General features: G+C 50.5%; 1 protein-coding gene across 1 annotated transcript in view; it reads left to right on the top strand.

Annotated features, from left to right (window-relative positions):
• The window catches only part of MLLT1 (MLLT1 super elongation complex subunit), a 64,552-nt gene that overhangs the window by 10,253 nt on the left and 38,580 nt on the right, over positions 1 to 15,719 (top strand). Inside the window, exon 3 of the mRNA XM_082650899.1 lies at positions 7,657 to 7,739. Within this exon, the coding sequence (XP_082507025.1) occupies positions 7,657 to 7,739 (83 nt within the window). The remainder of the gene's footprint in view (positions 1 to 7,656; positions 7,740 to 15,719) is intronic.

Genomic DNA, 15,719 nt, shown 5'->3' on the forward strand with positions numbered 1-15,719 from the left:
TCCCAGGCTTCACCCCTCAGAGTGCCCGGCCATCTGCGAAGTACAGGGTGACATGCGGCCCGGCTGTCTGACGGGGTGGAGAACCGGGAACTCACCCAGGGCACGCGATCAGAGACCACTTCCTGGGGAATTTGGAGCAAAGTTGGAGGCGATGTTGGGAGCTCTGTGGGGGCCGGGCCCTGTCTCCTGTTTTTACCATTCGGTCCCCATGTGAAGCCCAGCCCGTCACAGGGGTCTTGAAAATAGTTCTCGAATGGATGCATTGATAAAGGAACAAAGGACTCTGTGCTCGGAAAGGGCTTCAGGGCTGGGAGAGCCGTTGCTGGGCTGCTGCCCCCTCTACCCACAGTAGGTGGCCAGGGGGCCGGGGGTCATGCTGTGACAGCATGGAGCCTCGGGTGGAAGCAGGAGCCCATTCCGGGACCTGCTGGGGGCCTGGGCTTGGGCCGGCAAGTGTCTTGCTGTCCAGTGGGGAAGTGACGTGTGTTACAGGAGTAGAAACTCCTGGTTCAGAACTGGCTCGAGATTCTTTTTCTTCTGGATTCTTCCATCAGCTTTCCGCTGTTCCTTTTCCTTCGTTTCTCCTTTCCTGAGTCTTCAGCTTCTCTCCCTTTTTCCTTTTTCCGTCTCTGAGCCTCTTGGAGAGAGCCCATCTTGTTCCTGGCAACAGCAGGTATCTGTAAAGCACCTGCTAATAATAATAGTAGTAATACATGCCACTTATCAGGCACGTCCTGCTCACAAGCTCTTTTCGTTCACCCCGCGACCCTCTTTTACAGATGGGGAAGCAAGCTCAGGGGGCCAGGTAAGCTGCCTGTGCTTTAAAGCATGAGTCTATGCTCTGTGGGCTGCATATGCCCGTTTTTCTTGGCGCTTGGTCACGCCTGTTCATTCTGGGGGAGCCCGTGGTCGCTGTGTCCGGACGCAGAGCAGAAGCCGGGCTGCCCCCTCCTGGCCCAGGTGCCTGCTTTCCCAGACAGCTGCCACTGCGGTTCCTTCATCACCTCCCTCTCCCGTCCCTCCCTTTCTCTCCGGGAGGGGCCTCAGATGGTGACTCCTATCCACCTTTCAGCTGCTGGTTTCATCTTCCTCCCCTCCGGTCCTTAACCAAGCAGCCGCTAGAAGTAACACTCAGAGCTGCCTACGTTTGTCCTGCCCTCGCTCTGTGCTGTGCGATGCAGGGAGCCCCCCAGGATCCCCTCCCATATCTAGATGTGGAAACTGAGGTCCCGAGAGGCCCAGTCACCTGTTTGTGGTCACGAGGAAGCGGCACATTCTCTGAGCTCCCGATGTCTGAAACATGGGTTTTGAGTGAAGTGCACTCTTTTGAAGTGTCGTTTTGCAGGCAGAGTTTCAGTAGGTGAATCGTGCGTGTTTGCAAAGTCGGTGCGGCCTCTACACAGAGGGCACCTGCGTCACGGGTATCGAATGGTAAATGCTCACTCGCCATTTGCTTAGTGGTCAGTGAAAAACAGATCAGGTGAAGCAGCCAGTGAATTTCTTATAGGGCTCCAGCCTCTGAAATTATACTTTATGTGCTTAAAAAGTATCTTTTACACCACAATATGCACCCGTAACAGACCCAGCAGAGATGTGCCAGGTGGGATGTTCCCACCTCCCAACTCATCAGCGGTGGTATCACCCCAGGGGCAACACTTCTAGGCCTTTCTGGGTCGTGTCCTTTCTTAACACCTTAAAGCAGTAGAAGCAAATTTGCTTCTTATCTCTAGATTTTTCACATTTGTTTATTAACTTACTAGCGTGAAGGGTTAGACTTTCTCCTAAGCTTCTCCCTCTTTCATCCCCGACAAGTGAGGGGTTTGTGTCTGGCCATATAGTTTGCTGCTGTATCCTAAGTAATACTTAGGTGCTTACTAAGTATTCGTTGAGAGAACGAATGCATTCTTCGATGCTGTCAACTTTGGCCAAGGTCTCCTGACTTTTCATTTAGGAAGAGAAGGGCAGGAGCACCCCGTCTTCCTTGAACCTTACACCCCTCCCTCTGAGAGCTACACTTGACTTCATTAAGGTTGCTCCACTCCAGGATTAGAGATTAAGTCTAGAAGTCGGTAGCTGGCAAAGGGCACTGACCGTAGCGACTCTCTCCATTGTCGGGCTGGTCGGGATGCTCTCTGAACCCTGGGCCACTCCAAGGAGAACGCTCAAGCTCATGTCGAGGTCAGATGGGCTCTTTTTATCATCCTTGGTTAAAATTTGGCCCCGTTTACTGCGCTTCATATTTGACCCTTTGCTTCTCTTCCCATCCTTGCATTGTGTCTTTTTCATCAAAGGTGCTTTGCCTTTTTTCCATCCTCCCCAGCATGTCATTTATTCAGTGGAGTTTTTTCCCCTTCGAGATATTTCATTCTGGTCTCTTCCTCCTCTAGTCAGAACTGGCTCCTCTTTAGCCATCACGCTGGGACTTTCCTTTACTTTTCTCCTGGGGGGATTTACCTAATACCCTTATGTTTTGGTTTATTTTCCTGTTTTACTAGAATAATTTCTCAAGAAGTTTCCCAGGAGATTAATTACTGAAGCAATTTCCAAAGAAAGGTGTGTGGGGAATAAACTCCTTGACTCCTAGTGTATTTGAAGTGCCCTTGTTCTGTTCCCACACTTGAATAGTAGTCTAGTTGGGTGTAACGTTCTAGTTGGAGAATTACTGTCATTAGAGCTTTGGAAGTGTCGCTTCTTTGTCTTCTGAGAAGTCTGATGCTATTGGGTTCTTGTTCTGTTGCAGATGACCTGTTTTTTAGTTTTTTGTTTTGTCTTTAGAAGGACTTAAGATGGTTTTTATGACATTGTTTCCGGGGTCTTTTTTGGTTGTGTGTTTGTTCATCATGTTGGACATGTGGTGTCCTTCATTTTATTTTATTTATTATTACTATTTTTAAAAATATTTGTTTATTTATTTGGCTGTGCTGGGTCTTAGTTGCGGCATGCTGGATCTTCGTTGCTGTGTGAGGGATCTTTGTTGCCGCATATGGGCTCTTTTAGCTGTGGCATGTGGGATCTAGTTCCCTGACCAGGGATTGAACTTGGCCCCCTGCGTTGGGAGCGTGGAGTCTTAACCACTGGGCCACCATGGAAGTCCTGGTGTCCTTCATTTTAGCTTCTATTTCTTTGACAATTTCTTTCCACCTATTTAATTTCTTTTTTCGCATTCTAGGATGCTTATTATATAACTTGTCTATGTTTAAGTCTTTTCATCTGTAAAATGGGAACAACTGCATCTGCCTCACAGTGTTGTTGGGAGGATTAAATGAGGTAAATGTATAAAGTGCTGAGAATACTGCCTGGCATACAGTAGTTGCTTTATGAATATTAGCTGCTGTTGACATTTGTTTAATCTGCTGAGTTGTTTTTGCACCTTTCACCCTTTAAAAAAAATGTCTTTTTGCTCTACATTCTGGGAGATTCCATCGAATTTATTTTCTGGTCTTTTTGTTGAATTAAAAAGTTGTAAGTACTATATTTGTACTAAGGTCTAAGAGCCCTTTCTTACTCTCTAATTTTCCTTTTTAAAAGTATTTTGTTTTCATTTGTTGAGCAAGTCTTGCATCTGAGGGCATTGACTCTAGGTTTTTGTTTTTGTTTTTGTTTTCCTTTTCCCAAGTTCTCTTGTGGTCCCCAAAGTATTCCTGTTTCTTTGGCCTCTTTCCTCCAAGTGGGAACTCTTACCGAGTGCTCTGTTCAGGGCAGGATGGGTTCGCTTTACCAGCGGTTTCTGGTTAGGGAGTGGGTCCCCCAATTTCCTGACTGAGAAGGGCCTGACTCAGGGGGTGGGGTGGGGAAGGTCGCAGGAGGGATACCCAGGGCTGTTGTTCCAGTCACAGCCGCTCTGGTTGGCTTTTTTTTTTTAATAACTGCTTTACTGAGGTATGAGTCACACATGATAAAATTCACCCTTAATGTGTACAATCCTCGTGTCTATTGTGTTCGTACAGTGGCTCAGCCATCACCTCTCTCATTCCAGAACGTTTTCATCACCCCAAGAAAAACCCCTAGCCACCCGCTCCCCACTGCACCTGCGGATGCCCCAGCCCAGGCCTCCCGGGGCTCAGGCCCCCCCTGCAGCGCCTGTGCCATGTCCCCGGCTGCAGCTTCCTCTTCCTGTTTGCTTGCCCGGCATGCTCTCACCCACTTTCTGCCTTCCAGAAAGTTCTTGACTGCTCACATCGCCTCCCTCCCCGTTACTCTCCCGGCATTATTTGGTTTCCTCCTGGCCTCACTTTGCTTGCCATGGGCCCTCAGGTGGGACGGCAGGCAGGCCGGTGGCATCTGCTCGGTCTCCCACATCTGGAAGCCTGTACTCTGGCCCCTGTGCCCCGTCTCTGAACGGATAAGGTGGCTTTCAGCCTGGGAGTGCCCGTCCTCCGAGAGGCCTTTAGAGAGAGATTGAGAAATGCAAAGCAGGGTCCCTTCCCTGAAGGGGTTTGTCGTCTGGTAGAGAGATGAAGATCAGAGGTGACATGAGTGGAAGTAAGTGACCTGGGGGTCAGAGGCCGAGGGAAGCCAGGGCTGTCCCTGCGGGAGGGGGCCCTGACTCGGGCCTTCATGGCTGAGGGGATTCAGACTGGGAGTGGGCGGGGGGAGATGGACATTGGGGTGGAGGGTGCAGGCAGGTCCCCGGTCCCTCCCTCCTCTGCTGGGGGATTGTGCAGCAAGAACAGGCCACCCTTCCTCTCTGCTTCCTCTTTCCTTCCTGGATGCAGGTTAATTCAGCAAGCAAGCAGGTGCCCGGCCCTGTGCGAGGCCGGGGCACATGAGGCAGACTGCAGGACGCTCACAGTGGGGGGGCTTGGGCACTAGGCGGGCAGGGTTCATGCAGGTGGAGAAACCCCCCCTCAGTCTGCTCAAACGGGATCGAGAGACTCGGGGAGAGGCGGGCCGTGACCTGGCCTCCCTGCCCACATTTCTTCCTGTCCCTGGACAGGCCTCTCACTTCAGTAGATGACCTGACAGAGGTGTGACATGTGGCCCGCTCAGCAGTATTTGACAGATATGTAGTGAATGTTTCCAAAAGGCCTGGCCATGGTGCTGGCTCTGGGAGTGTCACACTGCATGAACCGGAGCTCGTGTAGGATTGAGGAAGGTGGAGACAGTAAGCACAAGGAGTGCTGAGACCCAGTGATACAGGACGCTCGGGGCCGGAGGAGGGAACCGCAGCCTGGAACTTGATGGGGGACGGGGGCTGCTGCTCAGTGAAGGGGTCCCGGAGGAAGTGGTCTGTGATCTGAGAGGGGCAGCGTGGCAGGGCTGGTGAGAGATGAGCCTGGAGGGCATGGAGCCCCGTGCAGGCCCCCTGGAGCGGCTGGAAGTTGGTCCTGAGGGCAGTGAGGAGCCATCACGGGACACAGATCTGTGATTCAGAGGGGTCCTTCCCGCGGCCTCTGCAGAAGAGGCCTGGGAGCAAGCCTGAGGCAGGTCGGCTGGTGAGGGGCTGGAGCGGAGGCTCAGGGCGCCAGGCAGCGGGGTGCAGCCCAGAGATGTTTGGAGGTAGCCTTCACAGCGCTTGGTGGCGGGCGAGCCACTGAGCCGTAGGGGCAGGAGGGGCTGAGGCGTCCTCGGGGGAGCGGTGGACAGCTGGGGCCCTGACCTGCACGACGCCGGGAGCCACGGGCTTCAGAGGGAACGAGGAGGTATCTTGGGGCGGGCTGCTTCCGGCATGCCCAGCCAGCACCGCCAGGAGGCTCTCCGAGGAGCAGCAGAGTAGGAGCTGGCTCAAATAGGGATTTGGGGCCGAGGTCGACCCCACAGTGTCCCCGGGCTGCCTGGGCCACCGCCCATTGACCCAGCCTGCAGGCAGGGGCACTCCTTACTTCCAGGTGGGCTGACCGTCAGACTGAAGGTGACTGAGCTTACTCCTGGGGACCAGAGGTGTCCCCTTGGCCTCTGGCGTCAGCCGGGCACCTGACACTGTCGGGCGCGGATAGTGGTGGAGTGAATGCACGAATGAGCGAGTGCAGCGTTTGGTAGCAGTAATGATTCTGTGCAGGCCCCGAGGTCAGGTGACAGTGCTCAGGGCGCTCAGCCGAGGCAGCCGGGCTACTGCTGCCCCCACGGGAGGCTATGCTGCGGGGGCGGTGGGTCCTACGGCCCGGTCGGGACGGCCCCCCTCGCCCCTGGCAGGGAAGTCCGTCCAGCTGAGCATGCCTCAAGCCCCGGGCTGTGGGGACTGGAGCCTGAAGCGCAGGCTGAGCCCTCCTGGGGGGCGTGGGGGGAGCGGGAGCTGGGCTTGGAGGACAGTGGCTGGCGTAGGGGCAGGGGGAGCCCCTGGGGCCGGCTTACCCGCCAGTCCGCGCAGCTCCCTGGAGCCCCGCCCCTGTGGTTTGCAGAGCGGGGTCCTGTGCAAGGCTGTCCAGCCAGCCCTGGCCTTGAGGGTCCCCAGTTACTCTAAACCCACCCCCCACCAGTTTTGTTTGCGCAGATAGATGAGACACGTGAGATATTTGAGGTATATGATATTTTAAATGATTTTTTTAAGAAAAATCTTACGAGGTTTTAATTTTTAAAAAGTCATGTTTCTTTTTTAAAATTAATTTATTAATTTATTTATTTTTGGCTGTGTTAGGTCTTCGTTTCTGTGCGAGGGCTTTCTCTAGTTGCGCCAAGCGGCGGCCACTCTTCATCGCGGTGCACGGGCCTCTCACTGTTGCGGCCTCTCTTGTTGCGGAGCACAAGCTCCAGACACGCAGGCTCAGTAGTTGTGGCTCATGGGCCTAGTTGCTACGCTGCACGTGGGATCTTCCCAGACCAGGGCTTGAACCCGTGTCCCCTGCATTGGCAGGCAGACTCTCAACCACTGCGCCACCAGGGAAGCCCTAAAAAGTCATGTTTCATTATGTTCCAATGCACTGTTTTCTGGCAATTTCTGGCCCCCTTAAGAATTACAGTACAGACATACGTGTGTAAAGGTTTTTCCCTATTTTTTCCTATCTCCCGGTCTGGTTGCCTCAGGAGAGGGAGGGGCGGAGGACAAGGGGGATTTGATCTGTACAGTTCTGATTTTTTTTCTTACATGCGGGAGAACAATATTGTTCTCAATGCTGTCATTGCATAATGACAGCATACCTGTCAAAACATTGACAGTTCATCCTGGAGGGTGAGACTGCGGGAGATTGTTTTACCTCTATTTTACTGTTCTTCTTAGTTTCTTTCTCCCCCTCCCTCCCTCCCTCTCTCATCACTCTTCACCTGGGAATGCTTTGCTTAGGTGCTGAGGTGGAACCCAGGCGAGCCCCCGCTGGGACCGGGCCATGTCCATCTCCATCTCCTGGCGTCCGTGTCCCTGGCCCCAAGTGGGGCCTCAGTATCCATGTTTGAGTGGGCGATGGCAGGAGGAGGGCACAGCAGAGTGCCTGCCCTGCTGGGAGACCAGGGGCCCCCTGGCCCGGCACCTCGCTGAGCCGCACTGCTGTGCTGCCCTCAGTCAGTTGAACCTGTGTGGCCAGTGGCCAGTGCTGGCTGCGCTGCCGTAGCTGGTCTCGTGCCGCTTCCCCAGCGCTCTCCCACCCTGGCGCCACGGGGTCACCTTTCTCCTGCTCCGCTGCTTCTCTTCCTCTTGACCCCTTTGGCATGGAACGGGGCCTGGGGTTTCCCATGCTGGGGGAGCTGGCCTCCTAGCGCTGACAGCGGTTTTCCCTTTCTTTCCAGTGTGCAAGGAGCCCCCCTACAAAGTGGAGGAGTCGGGTTACGCAGGCTTCATCATGCCCATCGAGGTGTACTTCAAGAACAAGGTAGGAGCCCGGGTAGCGGCAAGGAGGATGCACAGCTCACACAAGGGCCAGTGGGACCGGCAGCGCCGGGTGACAGGGTGGATGTCGGCATGTGTAGCAGGGACTGCATGTTGGGTGCCGGCGGGCGGAGCGTCACGCGCATCCCTCCCGTGGTGGCAGGGCTGGGGAGCCGGGCACGTTGCGGCAGCAGGTGGGGGAGTACCGGGGCACGTCGCCATAAGTCATCCTGAAAGTGGCAGGGTCCCCGGCTCAGCCGCCACGTGCTGGGGTGGGGCCGGAGTCTATGACCTGTCCTAGAGGGGTTGTCACCTCGCGGGAGGAGGGGCAAAGAACTGGAAGTTATTAGACGTCTGACAGTGGGCTGTTGGTTGGATGCACTTATGCATCTTCTGAACAGAATCTTTGATGACCTTGGGGGAAAGAGCTTTTAATGCTGTTGAATGAGGAAAGCAAGTTATATGTGTGTCATTTATAGAAAAAAGGAATTATATACGTGAAAGATGTTAACAAAGGTAATCTGGGTGGCAGGATCACAGCGGGGTTTTGTATTATTTCTCTCCATATGTATTTTCTAAACATTTACAATGAAAAAGTAGAAATAGTCATAGACCGTTCAGGCTGCTGCAACAAAATACTGCAGATGGGATGGCTCACAAACAACAGAAATTGTTTGCTCAGCGTCCTGACGGCTGGAAGTCTGGGATCGGGTGCCGCCGTGGTCGGCTGAGGGCTGTCCTCCATCCTCTGGGTCACAGGCTTCTCGCTGTGCCTTCACAGGGTGGAAGCGGTGAGGGGCCTAGGGGCTCTTTCTGGAAGTGTTAATCCCATTCCCAAGGGCTCCATTCTCGTGACTTAAGCCCCTCCCAGCACCATCACGTGGGGGGTGGGAGTCAGCATAGGAATTGGGGGGGGACACATTCAGGCCATAGCTTTTTTTTTTTTTTTTGAGCCCAGTAACCAACATTTAACAGTTGCCTCCCTGGCAGCGTGCCTCTGCTGATCCTCACAGGTGCCACCAAGCGGCCAGCAGTGCCCTTCGCTGGCTCCAAGGTGGCCGGCTGGCTGCTGCTCCTCCACAAGTCCAGCCAGACTGGCTGTGGGCGGCTCTGCCATCTTTCAGGAAGGACATCCCCCTGGGGGGCCCGAGGGTGCCACCACTCACTTAACGAGCCCCTTGTTCTGAGAGCCCGTGGCGTCAGAGGCCTCTGGGGTGGAGCTCAGGTGGGCACCCGCGGCCCCCTGAGCACCAAGGGACATCTCAGCGGGTGCGGCTCAGCGGGATTTGGCGGCGGGGCCTGTGGGTCATCCCGAGGCTCTCTGGGCGTCGAGGCCTGAGAGTCCCGGTGACTGGCCACTGTTGAGAGGAGAGCCCAGCCTGTCCGCATGGGTGGGGGATGGATACTGCACCCTGAGGGGCCTGGCGCCCTGCAGCTTAGGGACCATGCTCAGGGAGGCCTCCTGCTGCCCCGGGAGCGTGGAGAAGGGGGCGTCCACGTGGGGCGGGGTGCCAGTGCTGGGGTGAGTCCTGGGGCCCCCCATGGGGAAGCTGTGCAAACAGGATGCTGATTGTAGCCCCTCTGAGTGGTTGAGGAGACAGAGCGAGTCCATTGGGAGGGAGCGCTGAGCTGTGGGTGCCTTGGTATCTGCAGGGTTGGGTGCTGGGTCCGGCGTGGCCCCGTGAGCCCTTTCTCAGGATAAGTGCTAGGTGCTCTCCTGTGCCCTGCATCCTGTTACTAGAATCCTCTGTTCCTGGTGGGGGCGTTGCCCTCAGGGCTGTAGCGGGCAGCCCTGCGCTGCAAGGCCCATAGCGGGAAGGGGTGCAGGTCCTGTCACAGGTCCTGTGGGGTGTGTGTGCTGTGCCAGGCGCTCTGCTGAGCGGTGCTTATTACTTAGTACCCGGACAGGCCCCAGAGGATGGTGATCTCCCCAGTCTGGATGAAGGGGCGCCTGGATGCCCGGTTGTGTGGTCAGGGCTGCACCATGATTGGCAGAGCTGGGGTTTGGGCCAGCAGAGCGTGTGTTCACACAGGCACACCCATTGCTTCAATACCCGAGACAGGCGTGACCCGGGATGACAGCTCCTCATGAATTCTGTTGTTTACTTGCTTCTGGGTGACAGGGACAGTATTGTTTTATGTATCGTGTGGTACAGCTGTTGTCTAAATGTGGGTCCCTGTTGAGGGACGTGTGGGGAAAAGTGAGTGCTGGTTCATGGCAAAAGCAGCTTCTGTAGGCGTGGGATGCATGTGAACCAGGGACATCGTGAGAGCGTCTGCTGGTGACTTTTCCCCCCTGCCATAGGCAAGGGCTGCGGTTGGCTTTCAGCCCTGCCTTACTGTCCAGCTGTCAGTAAGGTGAGCTGGTCTTTGTCCTGCTAAGAAGAGGCGGGGCAACTGTGGACAGCCCACTTCTCTTGGCCCCAGTTTCTCTGTCCACGAGATGGATTCCTAATTGTGTCTGCTTCTCAGGCTGTTGGGAAGATTCAGAGTGATGGAAGCTAGCGTGTGGCCCGGTACCCAGCACAGAGTAAGGGCTTCATCCACGTGTGTCGTTGATGTCACTGCTGGGTCCACCTGGGTGAGCGGGGTGAGTGGAGCAGGCGGCCTCTGAGGCCTTCAGGCCCCAGGATGACATGTGGCCTCTCCGGACAGTGGGGGGATCTGCACCCAGAGCAGAAAGGACACTTTCTCAGGCGCGGGATGTTTTCTCGTGTGAGCGTGAGGCGTTCTAGCCTCAGTGGCGCTAGCTGGAGAAATTCTGTGTTATGTGGTGTTTGGCGCTAAAACTTAATCTGAGGCCACGTTCCGTTTGACCTGTTGGCAGGATGTTCTTTTACAGATAAAGCCCTCCTTTCCCCCAAGCGAAAAAAAGAAGCAGTGTGGGGGGTGGGTCTGTCTGACTTAATAAAAGTAATCTCTGTGTCTTCTTTTTTTAATACTTTTAAAATATTTATTTATTTATGTGGCTGCGCTGGGTCTTAGTTGTGGCATGTGGGATCTTTAGTTGCCGCACATGGGCTCTTAGTTGCGGCATGTGGGACCTAATTCCCTGACCAGGGGTGGAAACCGGGCCCCCTGCATTGGGAGCACGGAGTCTTTAGCCACTGCGCCACCGAGGACGTCCGTTGAGCAGTTTTTACTCACATGCTTCTGACTCCAAATGCACGGTGTCCTTCCCAGCACCTCTCCTCTGGCTCTGATTCTCCAGGCACCACTGGAGTGCCCAGCAGTTCAGTTCGCTTCTGACACTAGCCACTTGAATTAGCGCAGACCTGCAGGTCAGGGGTCAGCCCCACAGGGCTGTCCCCAGTTCAGACGACAGCCACAGGTCTGCGCTGCGCCTCCTGTACTTCTGATGGATCAGCTATCCATCGGGGGTTCCCACAGCCCCCTCAGGTTCTGGAATTTGCTGACAGCTCACAAAACTCCGATCAGCATTTTACTCCCTGTTTCCGGTTTAGTGTATGGGATGTAATTCAGGAATAGCCAGGTGGGAGAGAGGCAGAGGGCCCATGCACCGCCCTCCTGGCACCTCCACGCTCACCTGCCCTCCTTGAGGTCTCCGAACCCCATGTTGAGGGGTTTTATGGAGGCTTCGTTGTGTAGGCATGAGTCAGTCATTGGCCACTGCTGACTGACTCAATCTCCAGCCCTCCCCCTCCCCGGAGCTTGGAGGTCGGGAGGGGGGATGAGCTTCTAATCAAGACTTGGTCTTTCTGGGGACCAGTCCCATCCTGAAACCATCTAGGGACCCACCAAGAGCCGCCTCGGTAGAACAAAAGACGCTCCTGTCACCCCGTCACTCAGGAAATTCCAAGACCGGGAACTGAGGACAAATGCCAGATATCTTTCTATGATGCCACAATTGTAAAATAAAATTTTTATTGAGGTGAAATTCACGTAACGTGCAGTTAAGCGTTTTACAGTGTACAGTTCAGTGGCATTTAATGCATTCATAATGTTATGCAGCCACTGCCTCTCCAGTTTCAAATTTTTCGTCTCCCCGTCCCCCCGACCCTCATCTTCGGGAGCCTCTAATCTGCTTTCCGTCTATGGATTGCCTATTCTGGGTATTTCATACAAAACGAATCATACAACGTGTCTTTTTGTGAGTGGCTTCTTTCACTTAGCATAGTGTTTTCGAGGTTCATTCAAGTTGTAGCATGTGCCAGTACTTCATCCCTTTTTATGGCTGATTGAAGTATTCCACGGTATGGAGGTACACACGCATATACAGTCGATTCTCGTTACTCGAAGTAGCTATGCTCTCTGTAAGGTCACCAGGAACATTGAGTTAGTGAAAACTGAAGGGTTGCTACAGGGGGCCTAAAGGGTTAAGTTCCTGCGAGCCTCTGGTCACAGTGTTGTCAACTGGTGGATACATAACCTTGTTTCCTGAGTGCTTCTGTTTGAAACCTCCTTATTTACTGTACACTGTTGATTCACTAACATTGAACTCGCAGCCCAGGCACCGTCATTCATGCCTGAACCAAGCTTGTCCAGCAGACATATTTTCTCTGTAAGGCACATCACAGCCCTCCTGGGCTTGGGAACCCTAGACAGCACTTCAGCACTGTGCTTGGGGCCATTTCAGATGGCAGAAGCATAAAAATTTGGTAAAGATGGCACTACATACGTGGTGAAAAGGCCACTCGTTCAGTGTGAGAACTGCACAGGAAGGCCGAGTGCAGCTTGTTTCACAGCAGCCGGGGACGAGCCTGCAGCCAGCTGCTTTCTCACCACTCGGTGCCTGTCTGCAAGTGGACACGAAAGCCACGAGGACTGATTTTGGGTTTATAGGTAATTTTAGTGAGTAGCTGAATACAGAAACAGGGAACGCACGAATATTGAAGATCCACTCTGCCACAGTTTGTTTATCCACTCGTCTGTTTGTAGACGTCTGGGCTGTTTCCGCCTGCTCGCTGCTGTGACTCATGCTGCTGTGGACGTGCGTGGACGTGTACATGTTTGCGTTCCAGTCTCCAGTTTTGTGGAGCGTATGCCTAGAAGTGGAATTGCTGGGTCATGTGGTAATTCTGTGTTTAACTTTTTTGAGGACCTGGCAAACTCTTCTCTACATATTCCCACCAGCAATGTAGGAGAGTTCCTATTTCTCCCCATCCTCAACAGTGCTTGTTATTTCCTGTTTTTGTTTTGTGGTAGCCATCGAAGTGGGTGTGAAGTGGTATCACGTTGAGGTTTTGATTTGCATTTCCTTAATGACAGTGGTGTTGAACATCTCACCTGCTGTTGGCCATATATGTATCTTTGGAGAAATGGCTGTATACATCTTTCGCCCGTTTTTTTAATATTTATTTTTTTAATTGTTGTAAGAGTTTTTAATATATTCTGGGTATTAAACTCTTACTGCATGTGTGATCTGCAAATGTTTTCTGCCATTCTTTGGGTTTTTGTCACATTCTGATAATGTTCTTTGATACACAGAAGTTTTTAATTTTTATGAAGCTCAAGTTATCTACTTTTCTTCTTCTGTTACACTTTTGGTGTCAAATCTCAGACTCCATTGCCAAATCTGAGGTCATGAAGATTTACCCCTATGTTTCCCTATACTAGTTTTAGTTCTTATGTTTAGATAGTTGACCCATTTTGAGTTAATTTTTGTGTGTGGGATGAGGTAGGGTCTAACTTCATTCTTCTGCATGTGATCGTTCTGTTGTCCCCGCACCATTTGTTGAAGAGATTGTTTTCCCCTGTGGAATGGCTTTAGCATCCTTGTTGAATATCAACTGGCCATGTATGGTTGGTTTTATTTCTGGACTCTCTATTCCATTGGTCTTTATGTCTGTCCTTATACTAGTACCGTACTGTTTTGATTACTGTAGTTTTGTAGAAAGTTTTGAAATCAGGATATGTGGGTCCTCCAACTTTGGGGGTTTTTGTTTGTTTTTTTTAATATGATTTTGGTTTTTGTGGGCCTCTTGGGATTACATATGAATTTGACACTTGGCTTTTCCATTTTTGCAAAAAAGGCCACTGAAATTTTGATACAGATTGCATTGAATCTGTAAATACTTTGGAGACATTACGTCGTAACAATATTGAAGTCTTCCAATCAAGAACACAGATGTCTTTCCGTTTGATTAGGTCTTCTTTAATTTCTTTCAGAAACATTTTGTACTTTGCAGTGTACAAGTATTTTACTTTCTTGGTTAAATTTATTCCTAGATATTTTACTCTGTTGCATGCTATTGTAAATGGAATTGTTTCCTTAATTTCCTTTTGGAATGTTCATTGCTGGTATATAGAAACATAACTGATTTTTGTGTGTGTTGATCTTGTACCCTGCAACTTTACTGAATCTGTTTATTATCTTTAGTAATTTTTTGTGGCTTCTTTGGGATTTTCTACATAAAAGATACCTGCAAATGGAGATAGTTTTACTTTTTTCTTCTCAGTTTGGATGCCTTTTTTCTTTTTCTTGCCTCATTGATCTGGCTAGGACTTCAATACAGTGTTGAATAGTAATGATGAAAGTGGTCTTTCTTAGTTTGTTCCTGATCTTTGAGGGAAAATGTTCAGTCTTTTACCACTGAGTATGATGTTAGCAGTGGTTTTTTGCATAAATGCCCTCTATCAGGTTAAGGAAGTCCCCTTTTATTCCTAGTTTACTGAGTGTTTTCATGAAAGGGCATAACATTTTTTCAAACTCTTTCTGCCTCTGTTGAGATAATCATGTGGGTTTTTTTCCTTTATTTTATTAATGTGGTATATTAACAATGATTGAACCACTCCTGCATTCCTGGGATAAATTTCCCCTTGGTTATGTATATAATCTTTTTTAATGTGCTGTTGGATTCGGTTTGCTAGTATTTTTTTGAGAATTTTATATTCACAAGGAATATTGATCAGTAGTTTTCTTGTATTTTTGTCTGGCTGTGGTATCAGGGTAATAATTATGACTTCATAGAATGTGTTAGGCAGTGTTCCTTCCTCTTCTATTTTTGCAAAAGTTTGAGTAGAATTGTTGTTAATTCTTAGAATGTTTGGTAGCGTTTACCAGTGAAACCATCTGGTTCTGGACTTTTCCCTAATGATTTATGGCATTGAGCGTATTTTCATAGCTTATTTGCCTTTAACTTCTTTGATGAGGTGTCTGTTCAAAGTGTCTGACCATTTTTAAAAATTGGGATGTCTATTTTGTTACTATTGAGTGTATAACTGTGATAGAGTGTATAATATATCGATTGTATAATAGTGATATTGTGGATATCAGTCCTTTATCAAACCTTCCTTTTGCAGATATTTTCTTCATCTATGGCTTGTCTTTTCAGTCTCTCAGTCTCTTAGTGTCCTGCAAAGAGCAGAAGTTCTTGATTTTGATGTAGCTCAGCTTGATTTTGTCATGTGTGGCTTGTGGTGTATCTGTGTCAGTAACATATTTATCGTTTTAGCCATTTTTAGATGTATAATTCAGTGGCATTAAGAATACACACGATGTGAAATAAGCCAGACACAAAAGGCCAAATATTATGTTCTTCCACTTGTATAAAGTATCTAGAATAGGCAAATTCACAGAGACAGAAAGTAGAATAGTGGTTACCAGGGACTGGGGGAGTTATGTTTAATGGGTACACAGTTTTCATTTTGGATGATGAGAAATTTCTGGAAATGGATAGTGACAGTGGTTGCACAACATCGTGAATATACTTAATGCCACTGAATTGTACACTTGAAAATGGTTAAAATGTTAAGTATCATGTTACATATATTTTATCACAATAAAAAATTCACCAAAAAAGTAAAAAAAAAAAAAGAAAAGAATATGCACAGTGTTGTGCAGCCATCACTGCTATCTGTTTCCAGAACTTTTTGATCATCCCAAATAAAACTGTACCAATTAAATAATAACCTCTCCTACCCTCAGTCTTCTATTCTACTTTCTGTCTCTGTGAATTTGCCTATTATGGGTACTTCACGTGAGTGAAATCATACAATATTTGTCCTTTGTATTCACAACGTT

The sequence above is a fragment of the Grampus griseus genome (genome assembly GCF_964374135.1).
Source record: "Grampus griseus genome assembly, chromosome: 3".
Lineage (NCBI taxonomy): Eukaryota > Metazoa > Chordata > Mammalia > Artiodactyla > Delphinidae > Grampus > Grampus griseus.